Below are 19,637 nucleotides of genomic sequence, written 5' to 3'. Positions count from 1 at the left end.
TGTAGGATTTATAGAACATGACAGCATTTGCTTAGTTTTGTTTGGCACAACATTCCTAACCTGGCAGAAATGAATTAAGGGAGACTGGGGCTTGTTGTCACATGGGGAAGTTGTCACAATGGCTATTTCATCAACTGTAAGGCTTTGAGTCTGAAGTCCAATTATACAAATGTGTGTTTTCTCTATCAGCAGTTTGGTATGTTGGTTTCAAAGATCAAGGTATTAATTTTTATAAGATTTATATATATATATATATATATATATATATATATATATATATATATATATATATATAATAGCTTTTGGATAGACAAATGAACACAATGAAATGACACTAGAATACATTCAGGCACTATTATTTTATTTTGTTTCATTGAACTGTTGGACTCTTCTGACTATTTTTTTTTTTTTTTTAATAAATGTCAGTTTGGGGCAAGTTGTCACTTGTGCTCTGATTTTTTGTTTATAAATATCAGTTTCTGTGTATAGTACATTTAAATACACCTATGTTGTGGAAGATTTTTATTATAAAAATTATAAATTATAAATTAATTATAATTATAATTATTAATTAATTATTATTATAAAAATTAATTATAATTATTATAAATTATAAAGATGTATTTTATTTTATTTATTTTTTTATTATTTTATTTTTTACTTTAAGCAATATTTCATATTTCAAACAAAGGTATCCTTCTCATATTAGTGTCAATTAACTGCCCACTATCGGTCCATGTTGTAAGAAAAATCCCGATGTGTGTTCACTATGTAGTTTAACTATAGTTGACATGAAATATTCCTGGGAATCGTTTCTGAATATTTAAGGGAACAGGGTTTTTCAATGAGCTCTAAGCCCTCTTTATGTGACAAAACTATACAAATAAAAATGAAATTAGCTTTTTTACCATTAGGGCTGGGCATTGATACAGATTTCCTGATTCTATTCAGTTCAGTATTCATTCAAATGTGCTATTTATAAGTATTTACATTGAAATGTAGAACATGTATAATTGGTACTGTCTCGTTAATACTACCGGCATTAGCCAATGAGTGCATACAACAAGCTAGGACGTGCGTGGTTTATTTACCGTGTATGCATCTGATTAGAATTTATTTATTAATTTTTTTTGTCACCTGACTGCAAAGAACAGAAAGGGTGTTAAAAGAGACTTTATTGACTCTACTGCTAATCTTTTTTTCTCCACTATAATAATCAGTCAATGATTCTAATCATAATTTACTTTGTTGTTTTGTAAAGGGTTGCCAGTAAAAGATCATCTTGGAATGTAAGAATCGATATCGAGGTAGTTCAAACGAAGATTGTGATGCATTGGAAAATCATTATTTTTATCCGGTCCTGATTACCATGTATAATTAATCTAAATGATCTTGTTAATTGTGCTAAAATAAAAGAGTAAATAATGGGCAATTCATGTCCAAATGCATTCTGACACAAAACTTCTCTTCTTCATTATAGTTCCGCCCACACCGATAGCCCCGCCCCAACTACTGCGTTCTGGACCCACCTACCTGATCATCCAGCTCAACACTAACTCTATAGTGGGTGATGGGCCAGTGATCCGCAGAGAGATCGTGTACCGGGCCAGTCATTCGCCTTGGTCTGAAACTCATGGAGTCAGCTCACTAACATATAAAGTCTGGCACCTGGAACCAGACACAGAATATCGCATCAGTGTTCTCCTCACCCGACCCGGAGAGGGGGGAACCGGCCCGCCTGGACCCCCGCTGGTCAGCAGAACCAAGTGTGCAGGTGAGTGGAGAATGAGGGAGCACATTTTCAATGGGTTTTTATACAACATTTATGATAAAAGAGTCATGAAAAATTATTTTGAAAACTCAAAAAAAAAAAAATATAATAATAATAACATATATACACACACACACACACACACACACACACGCACACACACACACTGATCAGCCACAACATAAAAACCACTGACAGGTGAAGTGAATAACGTTTATTATCTCATAACATTGGCACCTGTCAAGGGGTGGGATATACAGTTGTGCACAAAAGTTTGCATACCCCTGGAGAATTGGTAATATATGTACCATTTTTAAAGAAAACATGAATGAGCAGGCAAAACACATTTCTTTTATTTCTTATGGGATTCATATTCAACTGTAGATTATAACAGAATGGCACAATCATGGCACTGCATACCCTTAGTTCTTAATACTGTGTATTGCCCCCTTTAGCATCAATGACAGTGTGCAGTCTTTTGTAATAGTTGTCTATGAGACCCCAAATTCTTACAGATGGTAAAGCCTTTGGTCGTCTTGCATGAACCACACGTTTGAGATCTCGATGTGGCTCTTTCTGGCAACTCGACCATGCAGCTCATTTTTTTCAAGTATTGTCATATTGTGCTCCTTGAAACAACCACACCGTCTTTTTCCAGAGCAGCCTGTATTTCTCCTGAGGTTTCCTGTGGGTTTTTCTTTGTATCCCGAACAATTCTTCTGGCAGTTGTGGCTGAAATCTTTCTTGGTCTACCTGACCTTGGCTTGGTATCAACAGATCCCCGGATTTTCCACTTCTTAATAAGTGATTGAACTGGCATTTTCAAGGCTTTGGATATCTTTTTATATCCTTTTCCATCTTTATAAGTTCCATTACCTTGTTACGCAGGTCTTTTGACAGTTCTTTTCTGCTCCCCATGGCTCAGTATCTAGCTTGCTCAGTGCGTCCACGTGAGAGCTAACAAACTCATTGACTATTTATACACAGACACTAATTGCAATTTAAAAAGCCACAGGTGTGGGAAATTAACCTTTAATTGCCATTTAAACCTGTGTGTGTCACCTTGTGTGTCTTTTGATTTTTTGCCATTTGGGTGATTTCTGTTATCATTATGATTTAAAAAAGAGCCAAACAACTATGTGATAATAAATGGCTTCATTTGATCACTATCCTTAAATAAAAGACAGTTTTTTTGCCTGATCAGTCATATTTTCAAAATCAATGCCAAGATTTCACAATTTCTGCCAGGGTATGCAAACTTTTGAACACAACTTTATTAGGCAGCAAGTGAACAGTCAGTTCTTGAATTTCATGTGTTGGAAGCAGGAAAAAAGGGCGAGCATAAGAATCATCAATCAGGGTCATGGGCGCCCAAGGCTCATTGATGCACGTGGGGAGCGAAGGTTAGCCCATCTGCTCCAGTCCCACAGAAGAGCTACTGTAGCACAAATTGCTGAAAAACTTAATGCTGGTCATGATAGAAAGGTGTCAGAACACACAGTGCATAGCAGCTTGCTGCATATGGGGCTGTGTAGCTGCAGACCGGTCAAACTGCCCATGCTGACCGCTCTCCACCGCCGAAAGTGCCTACAATGGGCATGTGAGCATCAGAACCGGACCATGGAGCAATGAAGAAGGTGGCCTGGTCTGATGAGTCATGTTTTCTTTTAGATCATGTGGATGGCCAGGTGCGTGTGTGTTGTTTACCTGGGGAAGAGATGGCAGCAGGATGCACTATGGGAAGAAGGCAGTTCGGTGGAGGCAGTATGATGTTCTGGGCAATGTTCTGCTGGGAAACCTTGGGTCCTGGCATTGATGTGGATGTTACTTTGACACGTACAACCTACCTAAATATTGTTTCAGACCACGTACACCCCTTCATGGCAATGGTATTCACTGATGGCAGTGGTCTCTTTCAGCAGGATAATGCACCCTGCCACACAGCAAAAATTTTTCAGGAATGGTTTGAGGAACATGACAAAGAGTTCAAGGTGTTGACTTGGCCTTCAGATTCCCCAGATCATAATCCGATTGAGCATCTATGGGATGTGCTGGACCAACAAGTCAGATCCGTGGAGGCCCCACCTCGCAACTTACAGGATTTAAAGGATCTGCTGCTAACGTCTTGGTGCCAGATACCAAATGACACCATCAGAGGTCTTGTGGAGTCCATGCCTCGACGGGTCACAGCTGTTTTGCCGGCACGAGGGGGACCTACATGATGTTAGGCAGGTGGTTTTAATGTGTGGTTGATCAGTGTGTGTGTATGTGTATATATATATATATATATATATATATATATATATATATATATATATATATATATATATATATATACTGGTACCGTAGGTAATCACAGCAGTGCTGATTTAGGGCCTACTATTGTGAGTGTAATATTGCTTATATACCACAGTTCAACAAACAAGTAAATAAAAAAGAGAAAAAAAAAAATAAGGACTGTCATAAAAAATACACTTGTGTATGGAACTACGTTCTTATGCCACGGAGCAGGATCTGCTTTTGCAGTTCAAACAATGCACTTACCTCCGGCATGTTATGTTAGAGCTACCAACAAGGGCTTTGGCTGTTTCTAACAAGTTATGGCATTAATGAGGCAGGAAGTGTGTGTGAGTGAGAGAGAGAGAGAGAGAAGGGAGAGAAAGTGAGAGCATGTGTGGTTACCAGTGTGTGCTGTGACTCATATACAATTCAATAAACAAAGAAGCTAATATAAATTACATTTCAAACACAATGTAGATTGATAATTATTTAATTTGTATTATTTATATAATGTTTATCCATCATGTCCAACCACCAACGGTTTCCTCCTGATCTGCTAGGACTGCACTCCAGTGTTTTCTATTGTCAAGTGATGGTCTCAATACGACGTAAGCGAGCTTGCTGCTTTTTAAACGTTTGCTTTAAACCAGAACATGCGTTTTGCATTATATTAGTCAATTAAAGTACATTTACATCAAATAAAAAAAAACAGCAAACAAACCTGTGCCTACTGACGGCCATGATCTCTCTTTCTTCCAAGGTTTTTGAATCGTAGTGGCCCTGATGCTGTGGTTCATGAATGATGACCGCTTCTTGAGACATTCTCTGCAGCATTTGGGATAGCTTAATTACTCCCAGAGGAACAGCGGTGTACCAGATGTTATCGTTGGCCGCAAACGTCTTTATTGGCTGCAGGCAGAGTGCTTTTGCGTCGGGTGGGATTTTGCGGAGATATTTCTCCAGTGAGGAAACTGTACACAAGGGGTTACCAGGCTCTTCAAACATAGTGCCCCTCCGATTTTCTCTGTCCATCTCTAGTGTGTTTTTGTGATTCTTTGTTTCCTCGTTGAAAGTCATTGTAAAATATTTTGAACCGTTTTCGTCGTGTTTCAGAGCAAATGAGTCCGGTTTAAGTTTTCTATTACCCTCCTTCCCCCTTCATCCAAAGTGTAACTGTATGTCATACCAAACTTTATTTAGTAAACCTTTTGGGTTACCAGGGTCCAGTGCAGACTAATTCTTCAGTATTTGCTGGTATGCGGGTGAAATTGGAGGGTAGTGTGTTGATTTATCCTTACAGGCCCGTTGGATCTGTTTTACAATGCCTTTAAAAACATTGTTGGCAGGTGTGAATTCAGAGTCTTGCATTAAATTCCATCCACGGCTAGGAGGAGGCTCATTGATGTGCCAATTCAACACAGCAGACTGAGGTAACTGCTAATACCGTCCATTTCTCCCTTACTCATCTGAATGGACGCATAAAAATCTTGCAACACCAGGCTTAGTTGTAACTTTTCGATGGTTTTAAGGTCTATGGTGAGCTATTTTTCATCTAACCAAGTTTTGAAACAGTTCACAGCCCACAGTGTTTGCCGTACAGTGTTAGGTTCATGTCGGTATTTCTACAAGATGTCTAAATCAGTAGATGTGATGGTTACAATTCTTGAAGTTTGTGCTGTTAAAGCCGGCTTCCCTCCATCGTTTTAGTCGTCTGATGAGCTTTCGTACTTCAGGTCAAATGATATATTCTTTAAAAAAGTATAATTTTCCATCCATATCGATCAAAAACGCTGAGGAAAACTCTGTATCCAGTGTCGCAAGCCCCTTGTTTTCAAAGGTTAATGTGGTGGAGTAATACACACAGTGAAGCGTCCGAGAGTGCTGATGGTGTGAGACCATCAGTACTCATGGAACGTCCCTGTATAGTCTGTTGTATTGTAAAAGAATGACTGTAAATGCTTAATGCATGTATTTGCTAAAGGTTAATAATGTCAATTTTTAAGAGTACAGTACACTCCAAAAAGATGACCCCAAAGCTATCACACATGAACTAAATACCACAAAACCACGATTGTGATTTCATGGGCTCTTTAAATTTAGTTAGCGTCTACCATGGCCAATGGATCAATTTACATTACTGATCCTTTTGTTAAGGTTTAATAAAGTTGTTCATTAATGACAAGAGGTAAAAAGAGTTACTTTATATTGAGCCATTTTACCTGACATGTTATGAATGCTAAATAACATGAATTCAGCATTAATAACCTGAAAATGTACCTAATGTAAAATTGACACATACCTTTTGTTAATGAGTTGCCAACATTAGAAACCTGTACATAAAGTTTAGTCTGGTTTAATGGTCATCAGGCTTTATGATATGATATATGTGGTAAATGAGCATAAAGAGTTGAAAAGTGTTTTTGCAGAAGACTTTAGGTAACTAGGACTAGTTAAAATCATTCTTTGGACATCAGCGTGACAAGGGAAGTGACAACACAAGTGATTCAAGACATTACAGTCATGAATATAAACACAAAATGACATAATCCCTCCTTTTAATCTCACTACAGTAGTCTTTTTTTTTTTTTTTTTTTTGCTGCACATAAATCATGAATTAGGACATTTCATGTTTTTGATGAATGTAAGGATTAATATGTGTATTTATTAAGCATTTATAACATGCAAGTTAAACTGCTCACTATTTGGCAAGTATTGCTTGAAATTCACCTTTTTTATTTATTCTGTTATTCTGCAACTGCCTATCGGTGGTTTATAATGCATTTGTAAATGATATATTAGTCATTAATGGAACCCTTTATAAACCATTTACAAAAGGGAACATTCATGTAAAGTGTTACCCAAGTTCACGTCATGCAAAGTGCATTTAGCTGAGTTAGGTGAGACAGACAGATTCAAGTACAGTTTAGTACAGTGTGTAATAGTATTTAATCTCATTTTTGTTATGTTCTGTGATTGTAATAAGAAGATATTGGCCATCAGAGGAGTGATTGTTGTTTGGTTGGCTGATGTAAACTGAACGTAGCTGTACTATATGTGTTCTGGTGTTATAACCTTGCTTTTAGATTTTGTAATGTATCACTGACAAAGGCTCACCTAGACTATTCATCTTGGTCACCAGGAGAATAAACTTTATACCACAAGCTGCTCATATGGCAGACTTCTTAATTTTTTTGTGCAGACATGGAGGCTGTTGTTTCTGTGTGTGTGTGTGTGTGTGTGTGTGTGTGTGTGTGTGTGTGTGTGTCATATTTGCTGCTATTAGGCCGTCCCTCATCAGACCCGTGGGTTTTTTGTTGCTGTGTCTCATTAATTAGTGTAATCAGGTTGATTTGTCTTTAGGACTCTGGGTGAGTGTGTGGTGGTCTGCGGGCAATCACAGCACGGTTGATTGAGCACTTACTGTATAAGACTGATCTGAGTGTAAGTACAACACGTGACGAGTGAGTGAACCACATGAAAGAAATAATTTACTTATAGAGAATAAAGAATATTTAAGGGTCATTAAGATTTTTTTGTTTTTTTTGTTTGTTTGTTTTTTTTGTGACATTATTTTCATGACAATTAAGCACACTTCCCACACTTTTAATTACTGTAATGTGTCTGGATGCTTTACTTTTAAGTTTTTTGTAGTTCTCATTATTCTCAGTGGTGATTCACATTAGATTCTCATTAATTAAAAAAATCTGTTATATAATGATTTTTTTAATTAACAAATTAAAGTGAGTACAACAAATACTACCATAAATAAATAAATATATATATATTGGTGCATCCGGAAAGTATTCACAGCGCTTCACTTTTTCCACATTTTGTTATGTTACAGCCTTATTCCAAAATGGATTAAATTCATTATTTTCCTCAAAATTCGAAAAAATCACATCTACATAAGTATTCACAGCCTTTGCCATGACACTCAAAATTGAGCTCAGGTGCATCCTGTTTCCACTGATCATCCTTGAGATGTTTCTGCAACTTGATTGGAGTCCACCTGTGGTAAATTCAGTTGATTGGACATGATTTGGAAAGGCACACACCTGTCTATATAAGGTCCCACAGTTAACAGTGCATGTCAGAGCACAAACCAAGCCATGAAGTCCAAGGAATTGTCTGTAGACCTCTGAGACAGGATTGTATCGAGGCACAGATCTGGGGAAGGGTACAGAAAAATGTCTGCAGCATTGAAGGTCCCAATGAGCACAGTGGCCTCCATCATCCGTAAATGGAAGAAGTTTGGAACCACCAGGACTCTTCCTAGAGCTGGCCACCCGGCCAAACTGAGCGATCAGGGGAGAAGGGCCTTAGTCAGGGAGGTGACCAAGAATCCGATGGTCACTCTGACAGAGCTCCAATGTTTCTCTGTGGAGAGAGGAGAACCTTCCAGAAGAACAACCATCTCTGCAGCACTCCACCAATCAGGCCTGTATGGTAGAGTGGCCAGAAGGAAGCCACTCCTCAGTAAAAGGCACATGACAGCCCGCCTGGAGTTTGCCAAAAGGCACCTGAAGGACTCTCAGACCATGAGAAACAAAATTCTGTGGTCTGATGAAACAAAGATTGAACTCTTTGGCCTGAATGGCAAGCGTCATGTCTGGAGGAAACCAGGCACCGCTTATTGTCCAGATACTCAGATGACATTGCACCCCACGCTTCCTGTAGCACTTGCCATAGATGTGGCTGACTTGTCGGGCAATTCTCACACACTTTACAGTTTAGCTGATCCCACAAAAGCTCAATGGGGTTAAGATCCATAATACTCTTTTCCAATTATCTGTTGCCCAATGTCTGTGTTTCTTTGCCCACTCTAACCTTTTCTTTTTGTTTTTCTGTTTCAAAAGTGGCTTTTTCTTTGCAATTCTTCCCATAAGGCCTGCAGTCTTCTCTTTACTGTTGTACATGAAACTGGTATTGAGCGGGTGAGTCAGCTGTCAGCTGAGGACATGTGAGGCGTCTATTTCTCAAACTAGAGACTCTGATGTACTTATCCTCTTGTTTAGTTGTACATCTGGCCTTCCACATCTCTTTCTGCCCTTGTTAGAGCCAGTTGTCCTTTGTCTTTGAAGACTGTAGTGTACATTTTTCTTTTTTTTTCTTTTTTTTGTGGCAATTTCAAGCATTGTATAGCCTTCATTCCTCAAAACAATGATTGACTGATGAGTTTCTAGAGAAAGCTGTTTCTTTTTTACCATTTTTGACCTAATATTGACCTTAAGACATGCCAGTCTACTGTATACTGTGGCAACTCAAAAACAAATATAAAGACAATGTTAAGCTTCATTAACGAACCAAATAGCTTTCAGCTGTGTTTGATATAATGACAAGTGATTTTCTAGTACCAAATGATCAATTTAGCATGATTACTCAAGGATAAGGTGTTGGAGTGATGGCTGCTGGAAATGGGGCCTGTCTAGATTTGATCAAAAATGACTTTTTTCAAATAGTGATGGTGCTGTTTTATCAGCAATGTCCTGACTATACTTTGTGATCAGTTGAATGCCATTTTGGTGAATTTAAGTACAATTTCCTTCCGAAACAGCAAAATCTGTACATTATTTCAAACTTTTGGCCGCCATATATATATATATATATATATATATATATATATATATATATATATGAGATATACATATATATTTTTTTATTTAATTTTTTTTTCCATTACAGCACAAGGTGTACAATGTGCTTGTTATGAAAATACTCAGATGCACGGGCCATCACGGAAGTTTCGCCCCATTTATACTGGAACATCTCCCGGTGGTGGGGCAGCGGTCAGGGACGTCTCCCTGCCACCCCTTTAACTGTACACCGAATCCTTTCGATAGCCTCTCGTTCTTGCTTTAAACATCAAGAGATTCCTCCTTTCTTGTCGAGACATACCATACCACCAGGGTTCAATACACCCCCCGCCGATGAGCAGACGTACCCAGCATCCAAGGCCTCTTCTCTGTTAGAAAAAAACCCAAGCTATCAATCTCTGCCTACCACCCATCCAGTGCCTACCTTAAACCAAACCTCCAAAAGATTAAGTAGGAGAGTGACGTGAGAGGCAAGTCATGAGTCTGCATCAGCCACCCCTCCAATGCCTAGCTTGGCCTGGTTTCGCTCCCCCACTCAACCCCTCTCCAGAAACCCCCAGATAAGGACTGAGCAAGTCAGCGGAAATAACTCCTCCCCATCCCTTTCCTCTTCTACATGCTACCCCACCACATATCACAATTGTTCCCTATTCCTACTTTCTCACTTCTACACACCCCACTTTTCATCCATCCTTCTTAACCTTTTCGCACGTGAGTTTCCCCTGTATGGACGGACCTCCCAGCGTGAGTTCTTTAATGCAGGTTGTAATTAAAACAAATCTTACCTTACACTTCACATCAGATGCACTGGAGGACAGATAATATCACAGCGGGTGCCCTGAAGGTCAGATTATAAATGATCAAACATATAATATGGTGTTTAGATGTTTATAATGACTGATTATGATAGATAAGATGCGATCGTGCTTGCTGGCTATGCCATATTTTCGTTGCAATGCAAGATGGGATTTTGAGTATGTCTTGTCCTGGAAGCATACAAAACGAGGAGCATTGAAGGTTCTAAAAACCTAGCCTTTCCACTTTCCAAGCCCCGGAAGTGGTTGTGATGGATGGAATGGGAGAAGGCTCGAGTGGACTGACTAGTTTGTGTATTCTTTGTTTGATGTCAGCGCTGGCCACAGCACTGCATCAAATCAGTGTGCTCTGATGGTTATGGCTTTATACTTTTATTTAGTGATTGTTTGAAAGTTTGTAACATATAAAAATAAAGATATTGTTATGTTGAAAACACTATTTGAGCAGCTGGTTCATTATGACTACTGCTTCAGTCCCGCTTTTGCTTGTAAACAGCAGCACTGATGCAGATTGCACCGGATTCACCGTACGCGTCTGAGCCCAGCCTAGTGTAATCACACCAGTTTGATCATACATGCGAAAGGGTTAACCATAGACAGAAGCTTCCTCTTCTTTACCATACCACAGGGACAAATTTCCAGGGCTTGGAAGAGTGTCATAGGTAGATCTTATTAGAAAACTTAGCCTGGCCTGGGGAAAATTCCACAGGTCAGCCCATCCTAAAACTCTGTTAGATGCACCTTCCCATACTGTCCAGCGCCCTTGCTGCTGCTGGCTGACCACTGCTGGCTGACTGCTCGAGTCATACACCCTTCCTCTTCCATCTTAGTTACTTCTGTCACAACCATACTGTGCCAGTCTGCTACTGTCTGTCTCTCTGTCTGGGAGGAATTAATGTGACAGGAAATTGAGTTGAGACCCCTGCATTCACACTTGACATGTGTAATTAACTCATAACAGCTCAAATCACATCTGCTGGGAGAGGAGGCAGAACTATGATGAAATTCTCTTTCATCAACTATATAAAATGCTCATTATACTGAATGATAAAATGACTGAATTACTGGTTAAATGTACTTTATTGCGCTCTCTCTCTCATTGCTTTATAAGTGTAGGGTTAAAAGGCCTGAATATTATGACAGATAGTGTTACCAGAGGACACATTCGCTTTGTGACTTTTAGTCCATGTCTTTTAGCTTCTCTTAGGCAAAATACACTAGCAGTCAGAAGTTTTGACACTCCTGTTCATTATTGATTATTACTATTTTGCATATTTTAGATTACTACAAAAGTAATCAAAACCACTAAATGACAAATGGACGCATGGGTATTATGCTGTGACCAATAACATGTTATACAATCATATATTTTTAACCACTATTTGTCACCAATGTTTGTCTAGATTGCAGCTCAGCACAGCTCTGGACATTCTCTCAACCAATTTTATGAGGTTCATCCTCAGATGTTTTTTTTTTTATTTATTTTTTTTTTATAAACAGTATTGAAGAAGTGCACATGCATGCTTGTTGGCTGCTTTTCCTTCCCTTTTCGCTCCAACTACATTTAAAAGAAATTTATTTTATTGATGTATTTTATCCATTTTAAAGAAAGCTCATTTTAATTTTGTAAAAAAATATTACATATGCACGCACAATTTATGGGTGTTTCTTCAACTTCTTGCAATTTCATGACCCTGCGGTTAATTTTGTATTTTTTGTTTTTTTAAACAGATTTCACTTTTCTTTTTTTATACAGTATGTCTCATAAAAAATGAAGTAGAAACTTTTTACCATGCATTCATAATTTTTTGGTGCTTTTCAAATGCCTTTTATGTACAGATTTGACTGTTTCATCCTTGTACCAGTCCCAGACTTTCAATTTTATACTACAAAAATCCATAATAAAAACGTCCTGGTTACTTTCGTAACCTCCGTTCCCTGATGGAGGGAACGAGATGTTGTGTCAATGTAGTGAAACTAGGGGTCACTCTTGGGAGCCTGAAACACCTCTGATCTTTGAAAAAAGGCCAATGAGAATTGGCGAGTGGAATTTGCATGCCACTCCCCCGGACATACGGGTATAAAAGGAGCTGGTTTGCAACCACTCATTCAGGTTTTGTGCTGAGGAGCCGAGACCAGGTCCCGGCCATTTCAGCGGGTAGTTCAGCGTTGTGGCAAGAGGGACACAATGTCTCGTTCCCACCATCAGGAAACGGAGGTTATGAAAGTAACCAGGACGTTCCCTATCTGTCACTCACTCGACATTGTGTGGATGTAGTGACACTAGGGGTCCCTATACAAAACGCCACAACTAGCTGAACTGTGTTTTACGTGAAGTGGTGGTGTGTGACGGGCAGACTGCTGTGTGCCTCCTAGCCAGCGCACCAGGCTGTCACGTAACCTCCCCCAACGCTTTATGAGCGTCGAACAGTCCTTCATGAACAAGTCGACTGCTCAACAAATAGGGACAGGCTGGCCCAGCCGAGGCCTATTTTCCTTCTCTTTTCTCCCCAAAAAGAGTGGAAATTGTTAACTGACTGGGAGCCCTAAGTGTCTACATCGGGGGGGGGGGGGGGGGTGTCACTCCCAAGGGGAAGAAACCGCGGAGACCACACCCTGCCCCCCAAAAAAGGGGGGGGGTTCTACAAGCATGCCGACCGGAGCAGAGGACCCTCTGCTCAAGGAAGACGTAGTTTACCAAGAGGAAACGATTTTGTGGAAGATATAACACATGGGGTTACCTATGGGGAACCACCGCATGCGGAGCACCTACGTACAGGGCCTTACCAGTGCACTTACTGAGCCAGCAGCGAGTTTCTCCGCAAACTGACTGCCACAGGGCTAAGGAGGAAAGTCATCCAGGGATCACAGTCTGTGAACACTACTAGGAGTCAAGAGCGCACATCTTCTCCTCAAGGGAGGGGAAAGGTGCTATGTGCAAGTGGTACACCCAGCCAGGTGTCCCGGAACTTACCTGCTTGTGCCTGCCACTACACAGGGAAGAAACCGACTCAACCCAGAGATTGTAGAACCTCGCAAAGGTGTTGGGTGTTGCCCAGCCCGCTGCTCTGCAGATGTCTGCAAAAGAGGTGCCACTGGCCAGGGCCCAGGAGGCCGCCACACTCCTGGTAGAGTGGGCTCATAACCCTGCAGGGGATGGCACATCCTGAGCTTGATATGCCTTAGCGATGGCGTCAATGACCCAGTGGGTGATCCTCTGTTTGGAGACAGCGCTTCCTTTCCGCTGTCCACCAAAGCATACAAAGAGCTGCTTGGAGCTTCTAAAGCTCTGCGTGTGATCCAAATAGATGTGTAAAGCTCACACCGGACACAGCAACACCAAGGCTGGGTCTGCCTCGTCCTGGGGCAGTGCTTGCAGGTTCACCACCTGATCCCTAAAAGGGATCATGGGAACCTTGGGCACATAGCCCGGTCAGTGTCTCAGGATCACGTGAGAGTAACCTGGACCGAAATCCAGGCACGATTAGCTGACAGTAAACGATTGCAGGTCCCCTACCCTCTTGATGGAAGTGAGCGCAGTCAGGAGGGCAGTCTTGAAAGAGAGTGCCTTAAGCTCAGCTAACTCCAAGGGCTCAAAGGGAGCTCCCTGTAGACCCTGAAGGACTACAGAGAGTTCCCACGGGGGAACAAGATGTGGTCTAGAGGGTTTCAACCTCCTAGCGCCTCTCAGGAACCTGATGATCAAGTCGTACTTCCCCAAGTACTTACCATCTACTGCATTGTGATGAGCTGAAATAGTGGCTACATACACCTTCAAGGTGGAGGGGGACAGCCGCCCCTCCAACCTTTCCTGCAGGAAGGAAAGCACCGATCCAACTGCGCATCTCTGGGGGTCTTCTCGTCGGGAAGAACACCACTTAGTGAACAGACGCCACTTCAAGGCATACAGGCGCCTTGTAGAGGGAGCCCTAGCCTGAGTGATCATGTCTATCACCATGGGCGGTAGGCCACTTAAGTCCTCTGCGTCCCGTCCAAGGGCCAGACGTGGAGATTCCAGAGGTCTGGTCGCGGGTGCCAGATGGTGCCCCGTCCCTGAGAAAGAAGGTCCTTCCTCAGGGGAACTTGCGAGGAGCATGAGATCCAAGAACCATGTCTGGGTGGGCCAGAAGGGTGCTACTAGGATGACCTGCTCCTCGTCCTCCCTGACCTTGCACAGGGTCTGTGCAATTAGGCTCACTGGGGGAAATGCTTACTTGCATAGTCCAGGGGGCCAGCTGTGTGCCAACGCGTCTATACCGAGAGGTGCCTCGGCCGTGAGATGGGGGGCGTCTACTTCCTGCGATGGGCTGCACGCCGGAGCTGGGCCATGGGGCGGACTGTGGCAGAGCCGGAGATGTTGCTGCAGGGAGACGCCCTTGGCAACGAGCAGATGGGGTGCGGGATCTTGAGCCACGCTGGGGCAGGATGTGCTTTTTTATAGCCTCCGTCTGCTTCTTCACCGTCGAGAACTACTGGGCAAAGTCCTCGACGGTGTCGCCAAACAGGCCAACCTGGGAGATGGGGGCGTCAAGGAACCGTGCCTTGTCGGCCTCTCGCATCTCTACCAAGTTGAGCCAGAGGTGGCGCTCCTGGACCACGAGAGTAGACATCGCCTGCCTGAGAGACCACGCTGTGACCTTCGTTGCCTGTAGAGTGAGGTTGGTCGCCGAGCGCAGTTCCTGCATCCCGGGTCAGAACTACCCTCGTTCAGTTCTTTTAGCACCTTGGCTTGGTGTACTTGCAGGAGAGCCATAGCGTGCAGGGCGGAGGTGGCTTGTCCAGCGGCACTGTAGGCCTTAGAATATGATAATCTAAACCATAATGAAACTAAACATAGATCATTTCAATATTTATTGGGTGAAAATGGTTTCTATCAATTTTTCAAAAATTACAGCTTCCCCACATTAGTGGCACTATTTTCACCAAAACCCTGCACCAAGCCAACAATTGTGTCTCTACTGTAAAAAAAAAATGAAATTGCATTTTATCCATCGTACGGGGGTTTTGAGTCACAGATACTTCGAAATGTAAATTACTTTGCATCATAGGCGTAATTTTAGGTAGGGAATGTAGGGACATGTCCTTATAAAATTTCTGAAAATCGGAAATGTCCCGACCAACATTTAGGCAATTTACTTACAATACACTTTAACCTTAAAGTATTTTTTGTTGTTGTTGTTTTTTTTTCTTTCCATTTTAACAACTATTAAGGTCCTTAGTATAATTATTAATGTGTAAAATAATGTCCTATCTCTTCTGAAGCGGCACATAAACAGTGTTGTGACGTGGCACCTGTTTCTTTTCTCAGCACTGTTCAGGATGCACCAATCACAGTCGTTTGTTAGATTTTTTTAAAATCATTTTGTAAAGATAACGCAGTGGATTTACATTGGTATTTTATGTCCAATCCTTGAAGTTAGTACATTTTAACAAGCATACTTTTCATGTAAAAAAAATTTTCCTGTTAAAAAGTCAAAAATGTCCTGAGTTTTGCTTGCATCCCAATGGAGAATTCTACTTTTTCAGCCAGTAAGCGCCCTCTTCAGGAAGACACCTTAAAATTTTAGGGACTGTGTCAGAGGTGCAGGATTTGAAGATGCTGGTATAACTCTCAATAAATGTTTATGAATTTAATTTATTCTGGAGAAAGAACCAGACAGACGTTCGCGTATTCCCGCTAGGCATGGATGGGCTTGGGCTGGGTTTCCCGAAGCTCTAAGTTGAACATTAGTAGCACTTTTCCCAAAAGCAACGTTATCTAAGTAGCACGTAAAAACGTAAATTAACTAGAGCTATAAACCGCTCGTAAACCTTTTAAGTGCAACTACACGTATTGTTCTCGCATCTTTCACAGTTTATCAGATACAAAGGGACATTTAATAATTATATTAATATATTTTGATCATTGGAAAGCCATTGTACACAGTTTCAGAGGATAAAAAGTGTTGAAAAACTGCATTGAAATCAATAGGCAGTCTCCGCAGTCTGTGCACGCCACGTGATAGGTGTAAATTTGGTCTGAAGATAGATCTAAATTTACATGTCACGTAATACAGTATAACGTTTTATTGGGCTTCTTTGATAAGCATAATTGTAATGGCAACAGAAAGATATGTTTTTTTGTTGAACAGATTTGCTTAGAAGACATATGTGAGTAATGTGAATGCAGTTTAAAACTTAAATAGGCCAAAATAAATAATTAAAATATGGTTAACAAAGGAGTGTGAGAGTGTGCAATGAGTGATTCATTCTCCTTCTTCTTCCTCCCTCCAATGGATGATTAAAATAGTCCTAGTATGTTTACATGGCAGTCCAAATTGCATGCTGCGTAATGGCAGTCAGGCTACAAGTGCACTGTAGAGCTGGGCGATATGAAATAAATATAATCATGACATTTTTCGAAAAAAATAAAAATATAGCCATCTAGCCATATCCGATTATATCATTCTGTTTTTTGTGTCACTTTTACTAATCTCTATGAAGTTGAGAATTAATACATTTGAAACTCCATCTTACTAAACCCATCATTATTTCTGTAATTAAATTATGTAATAGTTAATACATTCCGGCGCCTCGACAAGGTTACAAACATCTTCCCTATTTGTCAGTATTTCCACATTATTTTCATTTTGAGAAGACAAACTTTGCTTTGGAACATTGCCTATTGCCTGTCAAGCAGATGCCAGGTGGTTAGAATAGGCAGCAACATCTCCTCATCACTAACCCTCAACACTGGAGCCCCACAGGGCTGTGTTCTCAGCCCACTCCTGTATTCCTTGTACACACATGACTGTGTGGCAACTCATAGCTCCAATGCCATCATTAAGTTTGCTGATGACACGACGGTGGTAGGTCTGATCATTGACAAGGACGAAACAGCCTACAGAGAGGAGGTGCACACTCTGACACACTGGTGTCAGGAGCACAACCTCTCCCTCAGTGTCAGTAAGACAAAGGAGCTTGTGGTGGACTTCAGAAGAAAAGACAGAGAACACAGACCTATCACCATCAATGGAGCACCAGTGGAGAGAGTCAGCAGCTTCAAGTTCCTGGGTGTCCACATCACTGAGGAACTCACATGGTCCATCCACACTGAAGTCATTGTGAAGAAGGCTCATCAGCGCCTCTTCTTCCTGAGACGGTTGAGGAAGTTTGGAATGAACCACCACATCCTCACACGGTTCTACACCTGCACTGTAGAGACCATCCTGACTGGCTGTATCTCAGCCTGGTACGGCAATAGCACCGCCTACAACCGCAAAGCACTGCAAAGGGTGGTGCAAACTGCCAGACACATCATCGGAGGTGAGCTTCCCTCCCTCCAGGAAATATATACAAGGCGGTGTGTGAAAAAAGCTCAGAGGATCATCAGAGACTCCAGCCACCCGAGCCATGGGATGTTCTCACTGCTACCATCAGGTAGGCGGTATCGCAGCATCAGGACCCGCACCAGCCGACTCCATGACAGCTTCTTCCCCCAAGCAATCAGACTTCTGAACTCTTGATCTCCCACGATCAAAATACATCAGCACTGCACTTTATTACTCTTACTCTTCTATCTCACACCGGACTGTCATAAATTATATTATTATTATTATATTATGTTCTCTCTTAACAACTTACTATCAACCAACAGCCTGAATGTTAATACAGTACAATACTGTACATTCTATATATACTACTATATATACTTATATATATATATATATATATATATATATATATATATATATATATTTTTTTTTTTTTTTTTTTTTTTATTGAATAATGTGTATCTATACAGTGCGTATTGTATACTGTACAGTGTATGTTATTATTTGTATATTGTTGAGTGTAATTATGTGTATAACAGATGTTTAAATTGTGTTGTGTTAATTTGATGTTATTGTAAATTGGTATATGTCTCATCACTGTCACGACTGCTATGTAGATCAGAACTGCACCCAAGAATTTCACACACTATTGCACTTGTGTATATGGCTGTGTGACAGTAAAGTGATTTGATTTTGAACTCCTGGACATATTTTGACCAAAATTTCAGAACCTTCGGACCGGACAGCTCCCGTAATGAATCACTTTACCTTCTACTTTATAATGAGGGATCTACAAGCTGGTTTGGAAGACAGATGTTACTCATTCACAAAAATTTCCTGCCACTGGGGCACAGGTTAGATCGCGCTAATAAAAATAGAAAGTAGTAAAATGGATTTAATTTTTCCTGGAACACACATAAAGCGGCAGTTTCATTTTATATAGCAGATGTGTATACAACTTAAAAAAGTTCATCTTGAACTTAAAATGTTTTTATATTGTAATTATCCTTATCATTATGTTTATATTTATAATTGTCTTGGGATCTTAATTTGTATTAGTAATTTTCCACAGATTGGAGATGGAAAATTGCGTGATGGCATAAGGAAGGGTGCTTATATTCTTTTGACCACTTCATTATTCTTATAGCTTTTTTGTTTCATTTGAAGTGTAATTTGAATTTAGAAATATCTTTGGCTTGTTTTTCGTGTTTCAAAACATAAATGTAATTTTTAAAGCAAAAATTCAAGTTTGACGAAGAAATCGGATATGGCGATATGTTTTCCGAAAAATATCATGAATATGTTTCTTTCATATTGCCCAGCTCTACTGTGCACTTGTAGCCTGACCGCCGTTATGCAGCAAGCAATTTGGGACTGCCATGTAAACAGACTAGGACTATTTAAATTAATCATCCATTGGAGGGAGGAAGAAGAGGAGAAGGAAGAGAAAGAGAGTGAATCACTCATTGCACACTCTCACACTCCTTTGTTAACCATATTTTAATTATTTAATTTGGCCAAATTAAGTTTGAAACTGCAGAGCCACATTAGTCACATATGTCTTCTAAGCAAATCTGTTCAATAAGAACATATCTTTCTGTTGCCATTACAATTATGCTTAGCAAAGAAGCCCAATAAAATGTTATACTGTATTATGTGTCATGTAAATAAAAAAAAAAAATCTTTACACCTAATTTACACCTATCATGTCGCATGCACAGACTGTGGAGACTGCCTATTGATTTCAATGCGATTTTTTTCAACACTTTTTTAAACCTCTGAAACCGTGCGCATTGGCTTTCCAATGATTAAAATATATTAATATAATTTATTAAATGTCCCTTGGTATCTGATAAACTGTAAA

The 19,637-nt window shown here is 40.5% G+C and overlaps 1 protein-coding gene across 4 annotated transcripts in view; it reads left to right on the top strand.

Annotated features, from left to right (window-relative positions):
- LOC127420681 (receptor-type tyrosine-protein phosphatase U-like) overlaps nucleotides 1–19,637 on the top strand; it is a 426,908-nt gene that overhangs the window by 275,341 nt on the left and 131,930 nt on the right. For all 4 annotated transcript variants that reach the window (XM_051663146.1, XM_051663144.1, XM_051663145.1 and 1 more), the window contains exon 7: nucleotides 1,481–1,774. In XM_051663146.1, coding sequence (XP_051519106.1) covers nucleotides 1,481–1,774 — 294 coding nt within the window. The remainder of the gene's footprint in view (nucleotides 1–1,480; nucleotides 1,775–19,637) is intronic.

This window comes from Myxocyprinus asiaticus, chromosome 30 (assembly GCF_019703515.2).
Source record: "Myxocyprinus asiaticus isolate MX2 ecotype Aquarium Trade chromosome 30, UBuf_Myxa_2, whole genome shotgun sequence".
Taxonomy (NCBI): Eukaryota; Metazoa; Chordata; class Actinopteri; order Cypriniformes; family Catostomidae; genus Myxocyprinus; species Myxocyprinus asiaticus.
This window is presented reverse-complemented; position numbering and strand designations above follow the sequence as displayed.